At 34.8% G+C, this 16996-nt stretch overlaps 1 protein-coding gene across 9 annotated transcripts in view; it reads left to right on the top strand.

Moving 5' to 3' along the window:
- LOC111154240 (KIAA1468 ortholog) overlaps positions 1 to 16996 on the top strand; it is a 114202-nt gene that overhangs the window by 63972 nt on the left and 33234 nt on the right. For all 9 annotated transcript variants that reach the window (XM_022513728.1, XM_022513727.1, XM_022513724.1 and 6 more), the window contains 6 exons: positions 2304 to 2375; positions 7214 to 7354; positions 7931 to 8095; positions 9905 to 10052; positions 14427 to 14583; positions 15309 to 15432. In XM_022513728.1, coding sequence (XP_022369436.1) covers positions 2304 to 2375; positions 7214 to 7354; positions 7931 to 8095; positions 9905 to 10052; positions 14427 to 14583; positions 15309 to 15432 — 807 coding nt within the window. The remainder of the gene's footprint in view (positions 1 to 2303; positions 2376 to 7213; positions 7355 to 7930; positions 8096 to 9904; positions 10053 to 14426; positions 14584 to 15308; positions 15433 to 16996) is intronic.

Below are 16996 nucleotides of genomic sequence, written 5' to 3'. Positions count from 1 at the left end.
GTGGGAGGTTTTTGTATTTATAATCCAGCTCACCCAATTACTCACAATACTTTTGGTTTTATATTGAATTTTAATATTCCAGTCCTGTGGAGAACTCACAGGCATTGACTTTCTAGACTTGGTGTTTAGGTCATTGAGTGCCTTACTTAGCATCTTAAAAAAAAGTTGGATTTCTTTCTTATAAAGACATATTTCATGGCCTTATTTATAAATAGCATAGTCATTTATTCTTATTATTGGTCTCTGGAATATCACTAAAGCATATGGCCCTTTGGAATTCTATTCCTAGTTTCTTTGAGTATTCATTTTTTTTTCTTTAAAATGTAGTTGAGTTTTATCTAGATAAAATATCTAAACTGAACATTATAAAAGGTCCTCTTGTCTCTGACAGTCTCCTCATGTCACCTAGATTATAGTGCATACTAATTTAGGGTGTGAGGCTCTAATTATTGAAAGTCAAACTTGGGAACAGCATATACAATTTTAAATTTACAATTCTGTACAGTTATTCACAGGTACATACAATTACTAATCGTTTTTTCCATTTCTTTTTTTTTTTTGTTAAGCACTATTGAGATAGATATTATATACCGATTTAAAGTGTACAATTTAGTGCTTTTTAGTATACCCACAGAGTTGTACAACCATCACCACAATCAGTTTTTTTTTAAGATTTTACTTATTATTTTAGAGAGAGAGCTTGACAGAAAGAGAGCGTTGGCAAGGGAGGACAGAGGGAGATACAGACTCCTGCTGAGCAGGGAGCCCGATGCGGGGCTCAATCCCAGGACCCCAGGATCATGACCTGAGCTGAAGGCAGCTGCTTAACCAACTGCACCACATAGGCGCTCCCACCACAGTCAATTTTAGAACAGTTTTATCACCCCAAAAAGAAACTCCAAATACCTTTGAACTTAGTTCTCTTAGTTCAAGTTTGTTTTGGCTATTCCAGGTCCCTTGAAATTCCGTGTGAATTTTAGGATGAACTTAACCAATTTCTGCAAATAAGGCGTCTGGAATTTTCATAAGGATTGCATTTTATCTATAGATCAGTGTGGAGAGTATCTCACCATGCTAACAATAATGAGCCATCTAACCCATGAATTTAGGATGTCTTTCCATCTATTTAGTTCTTTTCAATTTTCTTTCAAAAATGTTTTGTTGCTTTCAGAATATAATTTTTGTACTTTTTTTGTTTAATTTATTCCTAAATATTTTATTCTTTTTGATACTATTGTAAATAGAATTTTCTTAATTTTATTTTCTATTTGTTACAGTATAGAGAGATAGAGTTGATTTTTGTATGTACATTTAATTTTAAGACTCATTGAGCTAGACTAAAGAAAAGCAAAATGAAAGTTTACATATAACATACTTTGACATTCAAACCATTCTGCTTTGAAGTTACTATTTCTGGAAAATTTATTTTACAGATATTAGTTATAAACATCTTTACCACCATCTTTTCTATTACTTGAATAAACATGGATATCGGGGATCTGTCTAGCCGACTACCTCCTGTTTGTTGCCCAGTAGATTGCTATGTAATTTCTTTTCTTAATTTTAGGCATCCAATACATTAATGAATTATGTCACCTTTTCATATGGGAATATGAGAACAGATATACTTCTTTTCCAGTCAAGGAAAGATTTATATTCTATGAAGAAGACATATGGGAACAAAACCCAGTATGTGTCATTTTTTTTGTTATTTTTTGTTATGGTTCAGTGTAGCCATCACAGCAGCAGAACCCTTTCATCTTGCATATACAAACAGGAATGGATTGAAGTCTGCTTACGTTAAAAACAAAATCATATTACTAGTCAAGGGCTCTCGTTAAATCATTGATTAACTTACTTCCTAATCCCTTAGTTAAAAAAGAGAATTGATGAGTCACTCCTGGCACATATTATAAGCCATATCTATAATATCCAGAAGCTGAGTTTTTCAAATTTAAAAATAAACTAATGTTGCTAGGGATGGAGAAAGGTGCTTCTGACATCTTAAGGAAAGCCTAGTTGTAGGTAAGCCCACTACCTCTAGACACCATGCCATGTTTTCATCTTTGCTTTATCCTTTTTTCTTTAACAGATAATCCCTGTGACCTCATTTTTAAGGCTCTCTCTGATTCCCTTATTCCTGATTCAGTTATAGGCACACAGGGATTCCCAGAAGTGGAAAAAAGAAAAAAAAAAAAGGTGCTTTATCGCATTCTTAACAGGATTTATTGTGAGAAGTAATTCCCTGTTGGAGGAAAGGAGATTATGTTGTTCATGCTTGATTTGTGTATTTTTTACTCTAGATTAACCACAAATACCCAGAAAGACGACTGCTCGTGGCAGAATCCTGTGGAGCATTGGCACCTTACCTTCCCGTAAGAATTGTCATTTTTTCTTAAAAAATTTTTTCCGTTTAATAATAGAGAAACCTTTTTTCAAGTGACTTATTCATTTTAATTCAAATTATCCCAGGGCATGCTATCCTAATAAAGGAAGAAGATGAGCCAAAAAGATAAGGCTCATGTTGATATAATGTGGCTTTGCAGACAGGTATATTAACCATTTTGCATGAGTCTTAAATATATTAAATTATCAGCAGTTCTCAAAGTTTGTGGTTCGAGCACCCTGGGAGGTTCTTTGAGATACTTTCAAAGAGGTCCATGAGTTGAAAATTACTTTCATAACATTAAGATATTTTTCATCTTTTTCTCTGTGTTTACATTTACATGATCGGTGCAAAAGCTGTAATGGGCAACAGTGCCAATGCATTAGGACTGATCAAGGCAGTCACCCCCAAATATACTGATAATGTAATGTATGCTTCACTGCCATGCACTCAGAAGAAGCCAGTTTCACTTAAAAATAACCTTGATGAAATCAATAAAATTATTAATTCTACTAAATTTTGACCCTTGATTATGTGTCTTTTTAATATTTTGTGTGACAGAATAGAAAATACTAATATCAATGCCTTTTGCTATATCCTGAGGTATAACGGCGATTTCAGGAAAAGCATTTCAAATAGGCTTGAGTTGTGATTTGAACTAGTTGCCTTTTTTTATGAGATGCTGATTTTACTTGACCAACCACTAACACACAAGCTCTTGTATTTAGCAGACTTTTTTATGGAAATGAGTGAAATGAGCCTATCACTTTATGGAAAAAAAAATAGATGGTATTTATTGCCAATAATAAAATTGCAACTTAGAAGTGAGAAAAAGAATTTTGGAAAACTTATTATCTGCCACCATGGGCTCCACAGCTTCTAAGTATATAAATACATTTCTGAGATCACTGGTGATATTAACAAATGTGATTTTTTGAGATTATAATAAAATGTGTCAGTATTGAAGAGCATCTGAGCGAGTGTGTGGTACAATGTTTCCCAAGTGACCAGTGCATACTGCTCAAAATCACACATGGGTAAAAAGAGGGGCAAAGTTCAAGAAAGACTAGTGGAATTTTTTTTTTTAGGATTTCATTTATTTATTTGACAGAGAGCAGGGGACAAGCGGAGGTGCACAGGCAGAGGAAGAGGGAGAAGCAGACTCCCTGCTGAGCAGGGAGCCCAGTGTGGGCTGGAGCCCAGTGTGGGGTTCAATCCTAGGACCCTGAGATCATGACCTGAGCTAAAGGCAGACACTTAACAGACTGAGCCACCCAGGTGCCCCAACTAGTGGAATTTAATATGCCAGAATTTAGAGTTTATTAGCAAGGAACAACATCATGGTTTCAGATTCTACATTGCATCTAACCTTTAAGAAACTACCACTTGTCCAGTTTTAGTGTAGAATTAAAATATATATTCTTATCAGGAAAGGCTATTAAAATGCTCCCTTTTTCAATTACATGTCTTTGTGGGGCCAGATTTTCTTAAAAACTTAAACTGAAGCAATGTATCATATCAGTGGAATGCAGAGCAGAGAATCTACCTGTCTTCTTTTAAGTCAGACATTAAAGTGATTTGCAGCAAAATATAAAGCACCATTCTCACCAATTTTTTTGTCTTATAAAGTTATTTTCAAAGATCTTTTATTTATTTGACAGACAGAGATCACAAGTAGGCAGAGAGGCAGGCTGGGTGAGGGGGAAGGCAGGCTCCCTGCAGAGCAGAGAACCTGATGCGGGGCTCTATTCCAGGACCTAGGGATCATGACCTGAGCCGAAGGCAGAGGCTTTAACTCACTGAGCCACTCAGGCGCCCCATATAAGGTTATTTTCATTAAAATGTTTATATGTTGCTAACCTTAAATGATTTTACTGTTGTTTTTAAATTTCTTAGTGTAATTTCTAATACGATAAATGTCGGTAGATATTACCTACCCAAATAAAAGCAGTTTGCAGTGCTCATTAATTTTTATATGACTAAAGGAATCCTTCCTCCAAAAAGATGAGGACCTTTGGACTGTTAGGCTCTTTTAGATATCTTCCCATAGGTCCAAGGCTTAGAGTAGGTAGAGGAATGAAGTGACATCATCATTATTTTAATTTTAACAACTGTAGTTTAAAGGAAGACTTGACAAACTACAGTCTGGAGACCAAATCTAGTCCATAGCCTGTTTTTGTAAATAAAATTTTATCAGAACACATACCCATTTGTTTATGTATTGTCTATGTCTGCTTTCACACCGTAACAGCAGAGTTGAGTAGTAGCAACAGAGACCTCACAGCCCCCAAAGCCAGAAGCATGTACCATCTGGCCTTTTACAGAGTTTGTTGGCCCTTGCCTTAAATGGTCAGTTTTGTAAGATTGTTCTTAAAAATGATATAAAAAATGGAATTGTATGATAATGCATGAGCCATTTATGTCATACTTACTGTTAACCTCATATTCTTTGGTGAAGAGTGAGAAACCAAGATGACTTGGTTGTCTTTTTTAAAAGTAAAATTTCTTATTTTTTTAATTCAGAAAAATATAAAGAAGAAAAGACTAGTCCATAGTTTCACTTCCAGTAATATTTCTTTTTATTTTATTAAAAATAAGTTTTCATATGGTATAGAAAAGAACAAAATGAAAATCAAAGACTGCTTCTGTGGCCTACCTAGTCATTCTCTCCAAAGATATCCATATACTGTTAATAGTTTTTAATCAGTTCTTGGAGAAAATAAAAATTTATGCATATTCCAGTTTGCGTTTTTATATTTGAATTTTTCTTACCCAAAATTAATCATACTATATATAATAATATTCTGTATCCCTGACAGTAGATACTATTGGTAGGTTCTTGTACGGGTAACTTGTATTTTTAAATTTCTATTCTGTCAATACCTCCACATTTTGCTTCTTTCAGCATTTGCATTCTTTTATTTTGACAGTGTTAATTGGCTCCGACCCAGACTGCACAGATTTATACTCCTATCATCAGTTCACTGGAGTTCCTATTTTCACATACCTTCTCCAGGAACTGGACATGATGAAATCTTTTTTAATATTTTCCCATCTCATAGGAGAAAACTGGTATCTTGGTGTTGTGATAAATCATGTAGATAGATATACATGAGTCAGTTTTGAGCATCCTTTTATTTACTGTTCCAAGCAGAGATGAACATCACATGCATGAAGGGGATAAATAAGCTATTCTACACTGCCCCAGATATTAGAATGTTAAGCAGTATTAGTAATAGACTTAATGTTTCCTCTATGGATCTTCCTTTGCCTTATATCCCACCACAGTTGCTAACAGTAAAATCTCAGCGTGGTCATGGCTTAAATGGAGTAACGCCTCCTGACTTGTCCTTTGGGTTCCCTATGGCATACTGAAGCTAACTGCCGCACTTGACCTCAGCCCACACCAATGTGAAGCAAATACCCAGCTGCAGTTCACTTATCTCCATCCTGCTGCCGAGGCTGATACCAATCCAGAAGCCCTTTTAAGATCTCCAAGATAGTTTTTGGGCAGTTTTTATCCTAGAGGATAAGTAAATAAGGCTGTACTAAAATACATATTCACCAAGCTAAATGTGACCAAAATTTGGTAAAATTACATATATTTCAGTTTCTAGGAAATCAAACCAAAAACTAGGCCATTTAGGGGCACCTGGGTGGCTCAGTGGGTTAAAGCCTTGCCTTCGGCTCAGGTCACGATCTCAGGGTCCTGGGATCGAGCGCCGCATCGGGCTCTCTGCTCTCAAGGGGAGCCTGCTCCCCTTCTTCTCTCTCTGCCTGCCTCTCTGCCTACTTGTGATTTCTGTCTGTCAAATAAATAAATAAAATCTTTAAAAAAAAAAAAAGGTCATTTAAAGATGACTGTTAGACCTTGCTCTGCATACTAAAATTATACTGTAAATTTATGAAAATGGTCACATCCTCTGTCTTTATTGTATTCTAACCATTAGATGTGGAAAGGACCTAAACAAGTTTAGATTTGAAGAATTTTGTAAACTGATCAAACTGTAATAATGGTCCAGAGAAAGGAAGTAAGGGCAAGAATTTATATAATGATAGCTCTTTATTTTATCTTCAGCCATTAATTAGACTAAAACATTCATTGTTTTTTTTTTTAATTTTATTTCTTTTCAGTGTTCCAGAATTCACTGGGCTAAAACATTCTTTAACAAACAAAAGAAAAAATTGTGTGAAATTAAGATACAGCAGTGGTTGACATTAAAGAGTAGCATCTGAGATTAGCAATGCAGTTCCCTTTGAAGTATTTTTGAAGTTTGCTCTCATATTTTATCATCTTGTTTTTTTCTTAGTTCTTCAAAATTAGGAACACCAGGATTTTAGAATGTTTCCACACTCCTACCCAAGACAAATGTTTTTGATTAACGGAGAAATATTTGTAATCTCTGATGTTATTAAAACTCTGAGAGCTCCTCTCTGAGTTAAAGACAGGTATTAATAGCAGAGTCATTTTCCATTTAATGCAGCGTTGACTTTGTTCATTTGCCAAAAGTGCCTGCTACTATGTGCTGTAGGATTTGAAGGATTTGCACATATTTAGTAGATAGAAAAACATGTTGGAAGATGATACCAAATTCAAGGTAGATGTTATCTTTAGGGAGGATGGAGGAAGAGGGAGAGGGTGAAGAGAATCAGACAAGCTGTATCTGTAATGTCTTAGGTCTTTGGAAAATGAAGACAAAAAACCAGCAAAATATGAATGTATTTAATCTGGGTGTAGAATATGTGGATGTCCATCTTATTATTTTCTGTGCTTTTCTGCTGCTAGCATAAAATAAATAGTAAAAACATGTTGTTGTTTGCTTTCAGAAAGAAATACGTAGCTCGTTGGTTCTCTCAATGTTGCAACAAATGTTAATGGAAGATAAGGCAGATTTAGTAAGAGAAGCTGTGATCAAAAGCCTCGGTATCATTATGGGATACATTGATGATCCAGACAAATATCAACAGGTATGTTTTTCAGAATGAACCCATTTATTCCATTACAAAATTCCAAATAAGTTAATATTCCAGATTCAGCTACTCAATAATACATAGTAGGAATGGCAGGTATGTCAGCTTACGGCTGCCTTGTTTTACTTCTTCAGTTCAGAAGAAAGAGTGCTAGGATTCATTTACAATCTCCACCATAGTTTTGTGGCAGGACATTGGCAACATGCATGCCATATTTACCACCTTTTCTCTTTGGTTTCATATCAGTGGATACGTGACATTTTCTTTCAAGAAAATAGGAATGATAGGATTATGGATGGCTTGCTTTCTTGCTTAAATGTTTTCTAAATGTACTGCAGTGTATACTTACTGCTTTTTTATTGAGGAGCTTTTTTTTTGGAAGTTTATTCTTTTAAAAATCTTCTCAGGGTCCTGGGATCGAGCCCCGCGTCGGGCTCTCTGCTCAGCAGGGAGCCTGCTTCCCTTCCTCTCTCTCTGCCTGCCTCTCTGCCTACTTGTGATCTCTGTCTGTCAAATAAATAAATAAAATCTTTAAAAAAAAAAATCTTAATTTTACCTGTTTCTTTTTGGCAGGGGTTTGAATTGTTGCTGTCAGCCTTGGGTGATCCCTCAGAAAGAGTAGTTAGTGCAACACATCAAGTATTTTTACCGGCTTACGCTGCCTGGACTACAGAACTTGGAAATTTACAGTCTCATCTTATACCTACATTGCTGAACAAGATAGAAAAACTTCTCAGGGTAAATGCTTTCTTTATGTATACAGTTTACAGAAATTAAAAGGTGTGTTCTAAATCATCTTGAAAGAATGCTGGAGAGCAAAGACAGAAAGTACCACTTGGCTGAACATTCTGATAATTTACCAGTTAAAGATTTTTATTGGAGTGGAGCCAAGAGAGATTTGAGGAAGTTCTGCTTTGCAAAAGCCAGATGAAAAAGGAAATGAAGTAGCACCTTTGTGGAACTCACTTGTACATTATTGAGAAAGCTAGCTCTGCCTTGTTTCTTCTGAAGATTTAAAGATTTGGGGTAATGTATCAGCTCCGGTTCCCGGAATGCAGAGCTGACTCAAATACTAGTCTCTAAAGCTTTTTTACACGATGTCAAATGCTTTAACTGTGTTTCCCTCACCTCAGTAGTTCATTAAACACTTTTTTTAACTGAGTAAAAGAAAGGAAGAAAAGTTGAAAAAAAGGTAGTAACTTCTTGATTTAATTTTTATACTAAAGGTCCCTTTTAGGGTCTAGAAGAAAAACTAACGTTTCTTTAATGGATCTTATGTGCATTTGAGTAAATACCTTATAAATAAAACATTATTATTTCATTCTTACAACTCTGAATTTTATTTTGGTTTTGGTGTGGAAACTGAGCATTGAGGGAACCTGCCCAAGGTCTTATAGCCGTTAAATGACAGGTTTGGGTCACTGATACCAAGCTCTTACTGTTCTGCCCCCAGATTTTAAAGAATCTATAAGGCTCTTGCCTCGTAACTACTCTATAGACAGTCTTATATGTATCCACACATATTTATTTAATTTTAAAAATTGAGCTGTTTTTTTCTATAAATTTAAAAATGGGTATTAAAAAACTATGGATAACTAGACTGAAGTATATCTTTCTGTGAAACCTAGGAAAATTTTTAAAGCACTTTTTTTAATGTTTACATTCCTTCTACCTGAAAATTATCCATACCTTTGTTTTTCTTTTTCCATTTCATAACATGGTTAATTCCATTTTGCTGTTAAACATATCTGTAGTATTCAGCATAGGTAATTCTTCCATGAAGAGATTAACTAATTTAGAAGTTGATGGTATGTAACTCATGTGTCCAGTATTTCTGACACAGTTGGTTATTTTACAGCATAGTAATGACATTGCAAGTGGATTTGAATAGCAATAAACACTTTTGTCTCTAATGATTCTATTTTCTACTTTAACATTTGGTTTCTGTGCTCCATACTGATCCTTTTACTCTTTTTTTTTTCTTTCTGTTTTCTCTTTCTTTTGTTTCCTTTTGAAATTTTTTCTCCTACATTTCATCTGTGCTTTGAATTATTTTAAAATGCTTTCAGTGCTGGCAAATATAGACGACACCAAATCTGTAAAAGATTGGAAGTCGAAGGAAAATAGCAAGCACTGCTGCTGGTTTAACCGTTGAACATTTAAAATGATTCATGTGGCTCACTCTAATTTCTTTATCCCGACTTACAAAATTTCAAAGGATAAGATCCTCTTAAAAGAAAAAAAAACCCTATAAAAGAAGTTTCATACAAATGGAAATGACTGATGTCCACCGTAAAGTTTTCAATATAAAAAATTATATTACTTTTATAGTGCCTTAGTGCTTCTTCACATTTTCATGTACTTAGAGAAATTAAGAAAAAAAAGAAAAGAAATTAAGAAAAGATTCATGGACATCTCCGTTAGGTGCTATGCTATGAGTCTACCATACAGATCTTTAAATGTTTTATTCATAGCACAGAGAGGAAGAGCATTATAAATACCTAATTTCAGAAAACTAAAACTAGCTTCCACCTCCTTATGTTTCAGGAAGGAGAGCACGGGCTGGATGAACATAAGCTCCACATGTATCTTTCTGCTTTGCAGTCCTTGATCCCATCTCTCTTTGCATTAGTGCTACAGAATGCACCTTTCTCCAGCAAAGCCAAGCTTCATGGTGAAGTGCCACAGATAGAAGGTACTGAACTTAAATTATGAAAGGAAGATGTAGAACATTAGCAGCTTAGCTTCCCAAAGAATTGTTTTTATTTAAACTTCTAAAAATCACTTTATATGACAGCCTGATTATTAAAATACATGTATGGAATCTCGTGGTCATAGATTGTATGATAGCTAAGTTAAACTGTGGCTTCATCTTTTATGAAAAAGCCTCATGGTATTATTTTATAATATTTGTACTTTCGTTCCAATCCTAATCTATAGTCTTTTTATAACCTTTTTTCCAGTGGCCGAAGTAAGTTTTCTTTCATTAATAGAGCTGAATCAATGAAAAGATCACTGAACAGTTACTAGTGCCACTTTATGAAGCTTGTCATTTCCACTTTCTTTATATTTTTTTCTGCCTCATCTGTTTCATCTTACTTTCAGTAGGGGAAGGTAAATTTAATTACTCTTTTCTACTTGTCCTTGATAGGAATATAAGCATTTGCAGCAGATTCTTTTTTTTTCTCCAAAGAAGGAATATATCTTAGTTTCAGTAATTGTGACATTGATAGCAAAAGCCGGTCTCCTCTCAGTGTCCACCTATCGGTGTCACTTTGTAGGAGATCCCTTTGCAACATCTTCAGATTTATGAAATTGTCCATGTCTCTGACTGGCTTCTGATAGACAAAAGAATAACACTGAGAACATCAACAGACACTTAATGTTTTTAAGAATTGCAGTTTTCATGTAAACTGTGGGCTACCTTTAATCTTTGGGATATGAAGCTGTGTCCCAAGAATACACAAATCATAGAATACACGAATCATTGAATGTTTTACTGGAAAAATTGAGAATGGATGGAGTAGAGTTAATTTAACATTTCAAAATATTATTGAGGAGAAGGAAAATTCAGACTTTTAAGAAAGGTCTTCCTAAAGCATTCACAGCTGTCTGCTTCGGGTTCTACCCCTTCATTTATTAAGGTTCCTTGTCTGCCTAGGGGCTTTCCTACTTCTAATTCCATCTTTCTTTTTCTGTCTTGCCATATTGGTTTGCTAAGGCTGCGATAACAAAATACCACAAACTGAAATTTATTGTCTTGCAGTTCTGAAAGCTAGAGGTTTCAGATCAATTTGTCAACAGGGTTGGTTCCTTCTGATGGCTCTGAGGAAAAATTTGGTCCATGCCTCTCTCCTTGCTTCTGATGGTTTGCTGGCAGTCTTGGTCATTCTTTTGCGTATAGATGCCATCACCCTGATCCCTGCCTTCATTTCCACACTCCATGCTTCCTCTGTGTGTGTCTGTCTCTATGTCCAAATTTTCCCCTTTTATAAGATCAGTCATATTGGACTAAAGGCCCACCTGACTCCAGTATGACTTTATCTTATCTAATTATATCTGCAACAGTACTATTTCCAAATAAGGTCATATTCTGAGATTCTAGGGATTAGAACTTCATAGGAATTTTTTTGGGGTCGGGGGATACATACATAGTTCAACCTATAACATTTGCTATCATCCTTTCCTTCATGTATTTAACAAATGACTCTTGAATGTTACCTTTTGCCAGCCAGGTTCTGGAGAGTAGATGAAAATTGTCCAAACAAGTGCTTTAACATCCTGAATATATTTCTTCTATCATTTATGTGAACTTTTCTTGTGATTATGTCTTCAGACCAAAAATAATCTTTTCTTTTTAACCCACACAAATATTTTTCTTACGAGTTTACTCTACAACATTAGCTAATCTTTATGTCAGGCACTATTTTAAACACTTTGGATCATTCATGAGTAAAATAGACACAACTTTCTGCCATCATTGAACTTGTATTCTCGTGAGAGGAAAACATATTAAAGAGTTCTAACAACTGTTAGGTTGCTGGATAATTGTGGTTATTTTATTGACAATAAAATGCTGGTATTTTGCCAGCCAATTAAAATGCCATTCTAGGGACCTTTCTATATTGTTCTAAGTTAGATGCTCATATTTTAAAAAGTCCTCTTAAACAGAATCATGTTGGGCACCTGGATGGCTCAGTGGGTTAAGCCTCTGCCTTTGGCTTAGGTCATGATCTCAGGGTCCTGGGATGGAGTCCCGCATCGGTCTCTCTGCTCAGCTGGGGGCCTGCTTCCCTTTCTCTCTCTCTCCACCTGCCTCTCTGCCTACTTGTGATCTCTCTCTGTCAAATAAATAAATAAAATCTTTAAAAATAAAAAATTAAAAAAAAAAAACAAAACCAGAATCCTGTTTTGAGACTCTTGAACCATTCTGATTACTTACCTATAATAACTGAGTTATTCAAGTAATTGCTTATTTCTTGACATTATTTTGCTTCTACTGGACCTACCTTTAAATCTTTTTAGATCTCACTTTCCCTATAATTAATTTTGATGTATCTATTTTACTTTAAACTGTTCGATTAGTTTAGCGCCTGGGTAGCTCAGTGGTTAAGAGTCTGCCTTCGGCTCCGGTCATGATTCCAGGATCTTGGGATAGAGCTCCGCAACCGGCTCCCTGCTCGGCGGGGAACCTGCTTCTCCCTCTCCCTCTGCCTACTCCTCTGCCTACCTCTCTGCCTACCTGTGCTCTCTCTCTTTCTCTCTGTGTCAAATAAATAAATAAATAAATAAATAAACTGATTATTTTTCAATAATTTGTTAGTGTTTTTGAAGAAATAACATTAATTCTATCATAGTATAGCAGATTGTTACAAATATGATATAATCCTGTTTGAAATTATATCAGATATGCTTTGACATGATATATTTCTATATGAAATACAAATATCCCTCACAATTCATATTTGCATGACTCATGGGTTGAGATACAGTGAGAATTCTGGCAGAAATTCCAGATAGTGAGAAATACCATATTACCCAAACTCATTTATTTGTTGGTTGATATATTATGATAACAAATAGGAGAGTCCAGGGGCACCTGGGTAGCTCAGTGGGTTAAGCCTCTGCCTTCAGCTCAGGTCATGATCTCGGGGTCCTGGGATCGAGCCCCGCATCGGCCTCTCTGCTCAGTGGGGAGCCTGCTTCCACCCCACCCCCGCCTGGTGCTCTGCCTGCTTGTGATCTGTCTCTCTCTGTCAAATAAATAAATAAAATCTTTGGGGGGGGAACCAAATAGGAGAGTCTGGCTAGCAAGGGATGACCTTTATCTGATCTGTCCGTAACATATTGTTAAAAGCCTTGGGCAGCATAAAAAGATAATAACATCTTAATTTTGTCTTTGAGCCTTTTTAAGAATTATGTGTATTTCATGTTTTCTTAAGTTTAATAATAATTATTAAGCCATTAATATGTTTGAGACAATTCTGTATATTTGTGTCTTTTTAGAGTATTAGTCACTATACAGGAGTTTCTGACTAACAGTGAATGAGGTGTTGGCATGCATTATTCATTTAATAGCCATCAAAAAATGTTCTCTTAATAATTTGGGATCTATTAGGATCTGTAAGATCATAAATTTTACTGATATGTTTGTAAATTTAAAATATGTTGGTTATATCTTCATGTTTTATTTACATAATTTTATAAGTTCTTCAGTTTTCCCCCCAAATTTTTAACGTATATTCTTGGGACCCTCCCTGGTTATAATATTTATAGTATATTTTGCCTTATCTTTCTGGTCACTGGTTTTTATACTTTATATTAAGCTAATATTTCTCAAACTTTGGAAATTTTTTAAATTAAGTATTTAATATTAGAGATTAAATATGTAAGAAGCCTGTTCGGCTCAAGCTTTAATGTATTTTATGTCACTATTCTCTGGTATTCATTATTTCCCCAGTATTAATCTATCAGTTGCTTACTGCCTGAAGGAATCATATTTGTCATATTTACTATTTCATAGTTATAAACAATCTGGTAGGTTTAACAAGTATTTCTGTTTTTTTTAATTGAATTCAAATATGTATTTTGTCTGACATCTTTGGGCCAATTTTAATTTAACCTAAATGAAATTTTACTCTTCATTAGCAAACTATGTCATTACAGTATTTGCTTATTAACTATTTAGTTTCATAAAATCTTAATTTTTGAGATTTGTTTAATTCATTCACATGTGACAAGAATTTGTTTCTTTTTTTTTTTTTCCTTAAAAAAGGTAAAGTTTTTATGGACATTGGGGAGGGTATGTGCTATGGTGAGTGCTGTGAAGTGTGTAAACCTGGCAATTCACAGACAGGTACCCCTGGGGCTAATAATACATTATATGTTTATAAAAAAAAAAAAATAAATTATTAAAAAAATAAAAATAAAATAATCAAACAAAAAAAGATAAAGTTTATAATAAGGTAATTAAATATCAGGAGGCAGAATCTTAGTTTCCTTTGGACAGAACAGTTAATTTCACAAATGGCCATTTTCACATGATTTATTTTGCTTCTATTATTTATAGTGACTAGGTTCCCTCGGCCTATGTCGCCTCTTCAAGATGTATCTACAATAATCGGAAGTCGTGAGCAATTGGCAGTGCTACTGCAACTTTATGATTACCAGCTGGAACACGAGGGGACAACAGGCTGGGAGACTTTACTATGGGTTGTCAATCAGTTGTAAGTTACTGCCTCCCTTTTCATTTCATACACCTCTGTGAGTTGAATGGAAGATAGCTCACTGTGTTTAGCCTTGGCACTGAGGGACAAAATATAAAAAATATAACAACATAATTGGCATTATCTGTGATAAACTTCTTTCGGAGAGGAGATTTATACTACTGGATATATAGTTATTTTCTATGCAAATAGTGCTGCTGAACTAGTCAGAATGACCTATCTGCTGCCTTGTTGTTGTCTAATGGATTTTAAACTACATCCACTTTCTCATTGTTGAAGCTAAAATGGATGCCACATTAGCCAAGCTCTTATGTGAAGCATCAAATCCAGTAGTTTATGTCTCAACTTCATAGTTAGAACGCTACCATTAAGGTTCCTATATTTTATGGCAAGCAGTAAAAATATAGAAGCAGTTTATAGAACAGAATATAAGCTTAAAACCTTCCAAAGCATCTCAGACTACTCCTTTGATTTGCAAGTTTGCTGACTATGAAAAGCAAATCAGTAGGTGCCTGGGTGGCTCAGTTAGGTCTTGATCTCAGCCTTAGGTCTTGATCTCAGGGCTGTGAGTTCAAGCCCCATGTTGGGCTCCATGCTGGGCATAGAAAAAAAAAGAAAACAAAAGTAAAACAAGAGGTTGTTAGATTTGCATTGTTTCAGAAATTAGCAAGGAAACAGAAATTTATATGTATCCCCTGCCTATTTTTCTTTCCTTTCACATTTAGGTTGCCACAACTTATAGAAATAGTTGGCAAAATTAATGTTACTTCAACTGCCTGTGTCCATGAATTCTCCAGATTTTTCTGGCGCCTTTGCCGGACATTTGGCAAAATTTTTACAAACACTAAGGTAAAAACTTGTATTCCATGTTTTCTTATGTGCAAGAGATACAGAAATGTCATGTGTTAATTAATGCTGTAACAGAGTAAATAAAAGCATGAGCCCTTCCTTTAGCCTAATTATCTTTTAATATCTTAGAAAAATACAAGAGTAAAAGAAAATTCTAGTCAGTAGTATTCTCATCTTTACCTGTTTTCAGATGACTTAGTATTCTCATCTTTACTTTCAGATGATTTAGTGTTCTCATCTTTACTGGTTTTCAGATGATTTAGCCTAAACTTAGTTTGTATCCAGATTTGGATATAAGATCTACTCACTGTAGATATCTTGAAGATTTCCAGCATAGGTATCAGTTAGGGAACTCAACTGCAATTCTTCTATGTGCTCCTCCTGTTTTACCATCTACCCCAGATTCAAGGGGGTGGCTGTTTGCTCAGCACACTTTGGTCAAAACTCCAGGCGATGGTGGAACCAAAGTAGCTTATACAGAGAACTCGCCGCAAGGATCCAGCTCTTAGAATAGCAGGGACACTTGAGATTAAGGCTGCATCTTTCAGTCACTGCCATCAGTACTGTTTGTCACGTTTGCACATCCAGGTTATTTTATAGTTTTAGACCATTAAAACCGGAATGCCTGTAGATCCCAATTTCCTCTTCAATCCATTTGTCGTGCTGGAATATTATTAAGCCAGTTCTTTAGAGACCTGATAAAAACATTGAAAGATACAATTGCTATAATCAAATGCTAAACAAGATGTTTAAAAGGTAAGAATTTTGTGCAGCTCTTTACTACTAACTGTTACTTTACTCTGTAGTTACTGAAATATTTAAAGTAAAGTAGTTTGGTATAGCAGACTGGGCAAAATTCAGAAAATGGGTTATAACATTATTATGTTTGTGACCCATAATAAATAATTAAGTTGTCTGGGCCTGTGTGAAATCAAGTCACTTCCGTGTGTGAAATGAAAAATCACTTCAGTGTCTTTGTTCTATGATTCTGTAGATTAATCTTTTAACAGGGGCTTCACCTCAGCTTAAGTTGAATATGTAAGTTATTATGCTGACCTGCTGATAGGAGGGCAAAAAGCAGACCTTGATGCCACTGTAGAAGAAACAGGATCATTTTACGTTTTTCACTAACATCTAATTGTTAAATATAATTTGATCTTATGGTTGTCAACATTGGCAAGCAAATTGTTTGACAACTCTGAAAGAAGTGGCTATTATTTTAAAAAGGAGAGAAGAAAAAGAAGTAAGTAGGAGTCTGCTTTAGCATTTAGCAGTTAAGTGGTTGGCTTCAGTGGCCTGAAATCTGAAATTTGTGATAATGTTAATAAAAAAAATGAAATAAGCATTTACTCTAACTTAAAAATTATAATTAAATTCTGTATTTGATGTTTAAATTTATATTTTAAGGAAGTTAAAATCTAAGCAGATTGATATTAAGTGATGAATATATTACTTATTGAATACATTAAATGAATGGAATTTCCTTTTCATTCCTTTTAAATAAGCAAATGTTTAAAAAATAAATCTAATCATATAGTAATATTTACCTAAATAACCTTTCTAT

This window comes from Enhydra lutris, unplaced genomic scaffold, assembly GCF_002288905.1.
Source record: "Enhydra lutris kenyoni isolate GAN:26980312 unplaced genomic scaffold, ASM228890v2 scaffoldscaffold36, whole genome shotgun sequence".
Classification (NCBI taxonomy): domain Eukaryota; kingdom Metazoa; phylum Chordata; class Mammalia; order Carnivora; family Mustelidae; genus Enhydra; species Enhydra lutris.
This window is presented reverse-complemented; position numbering and strand designations above follow the sequence as displayed.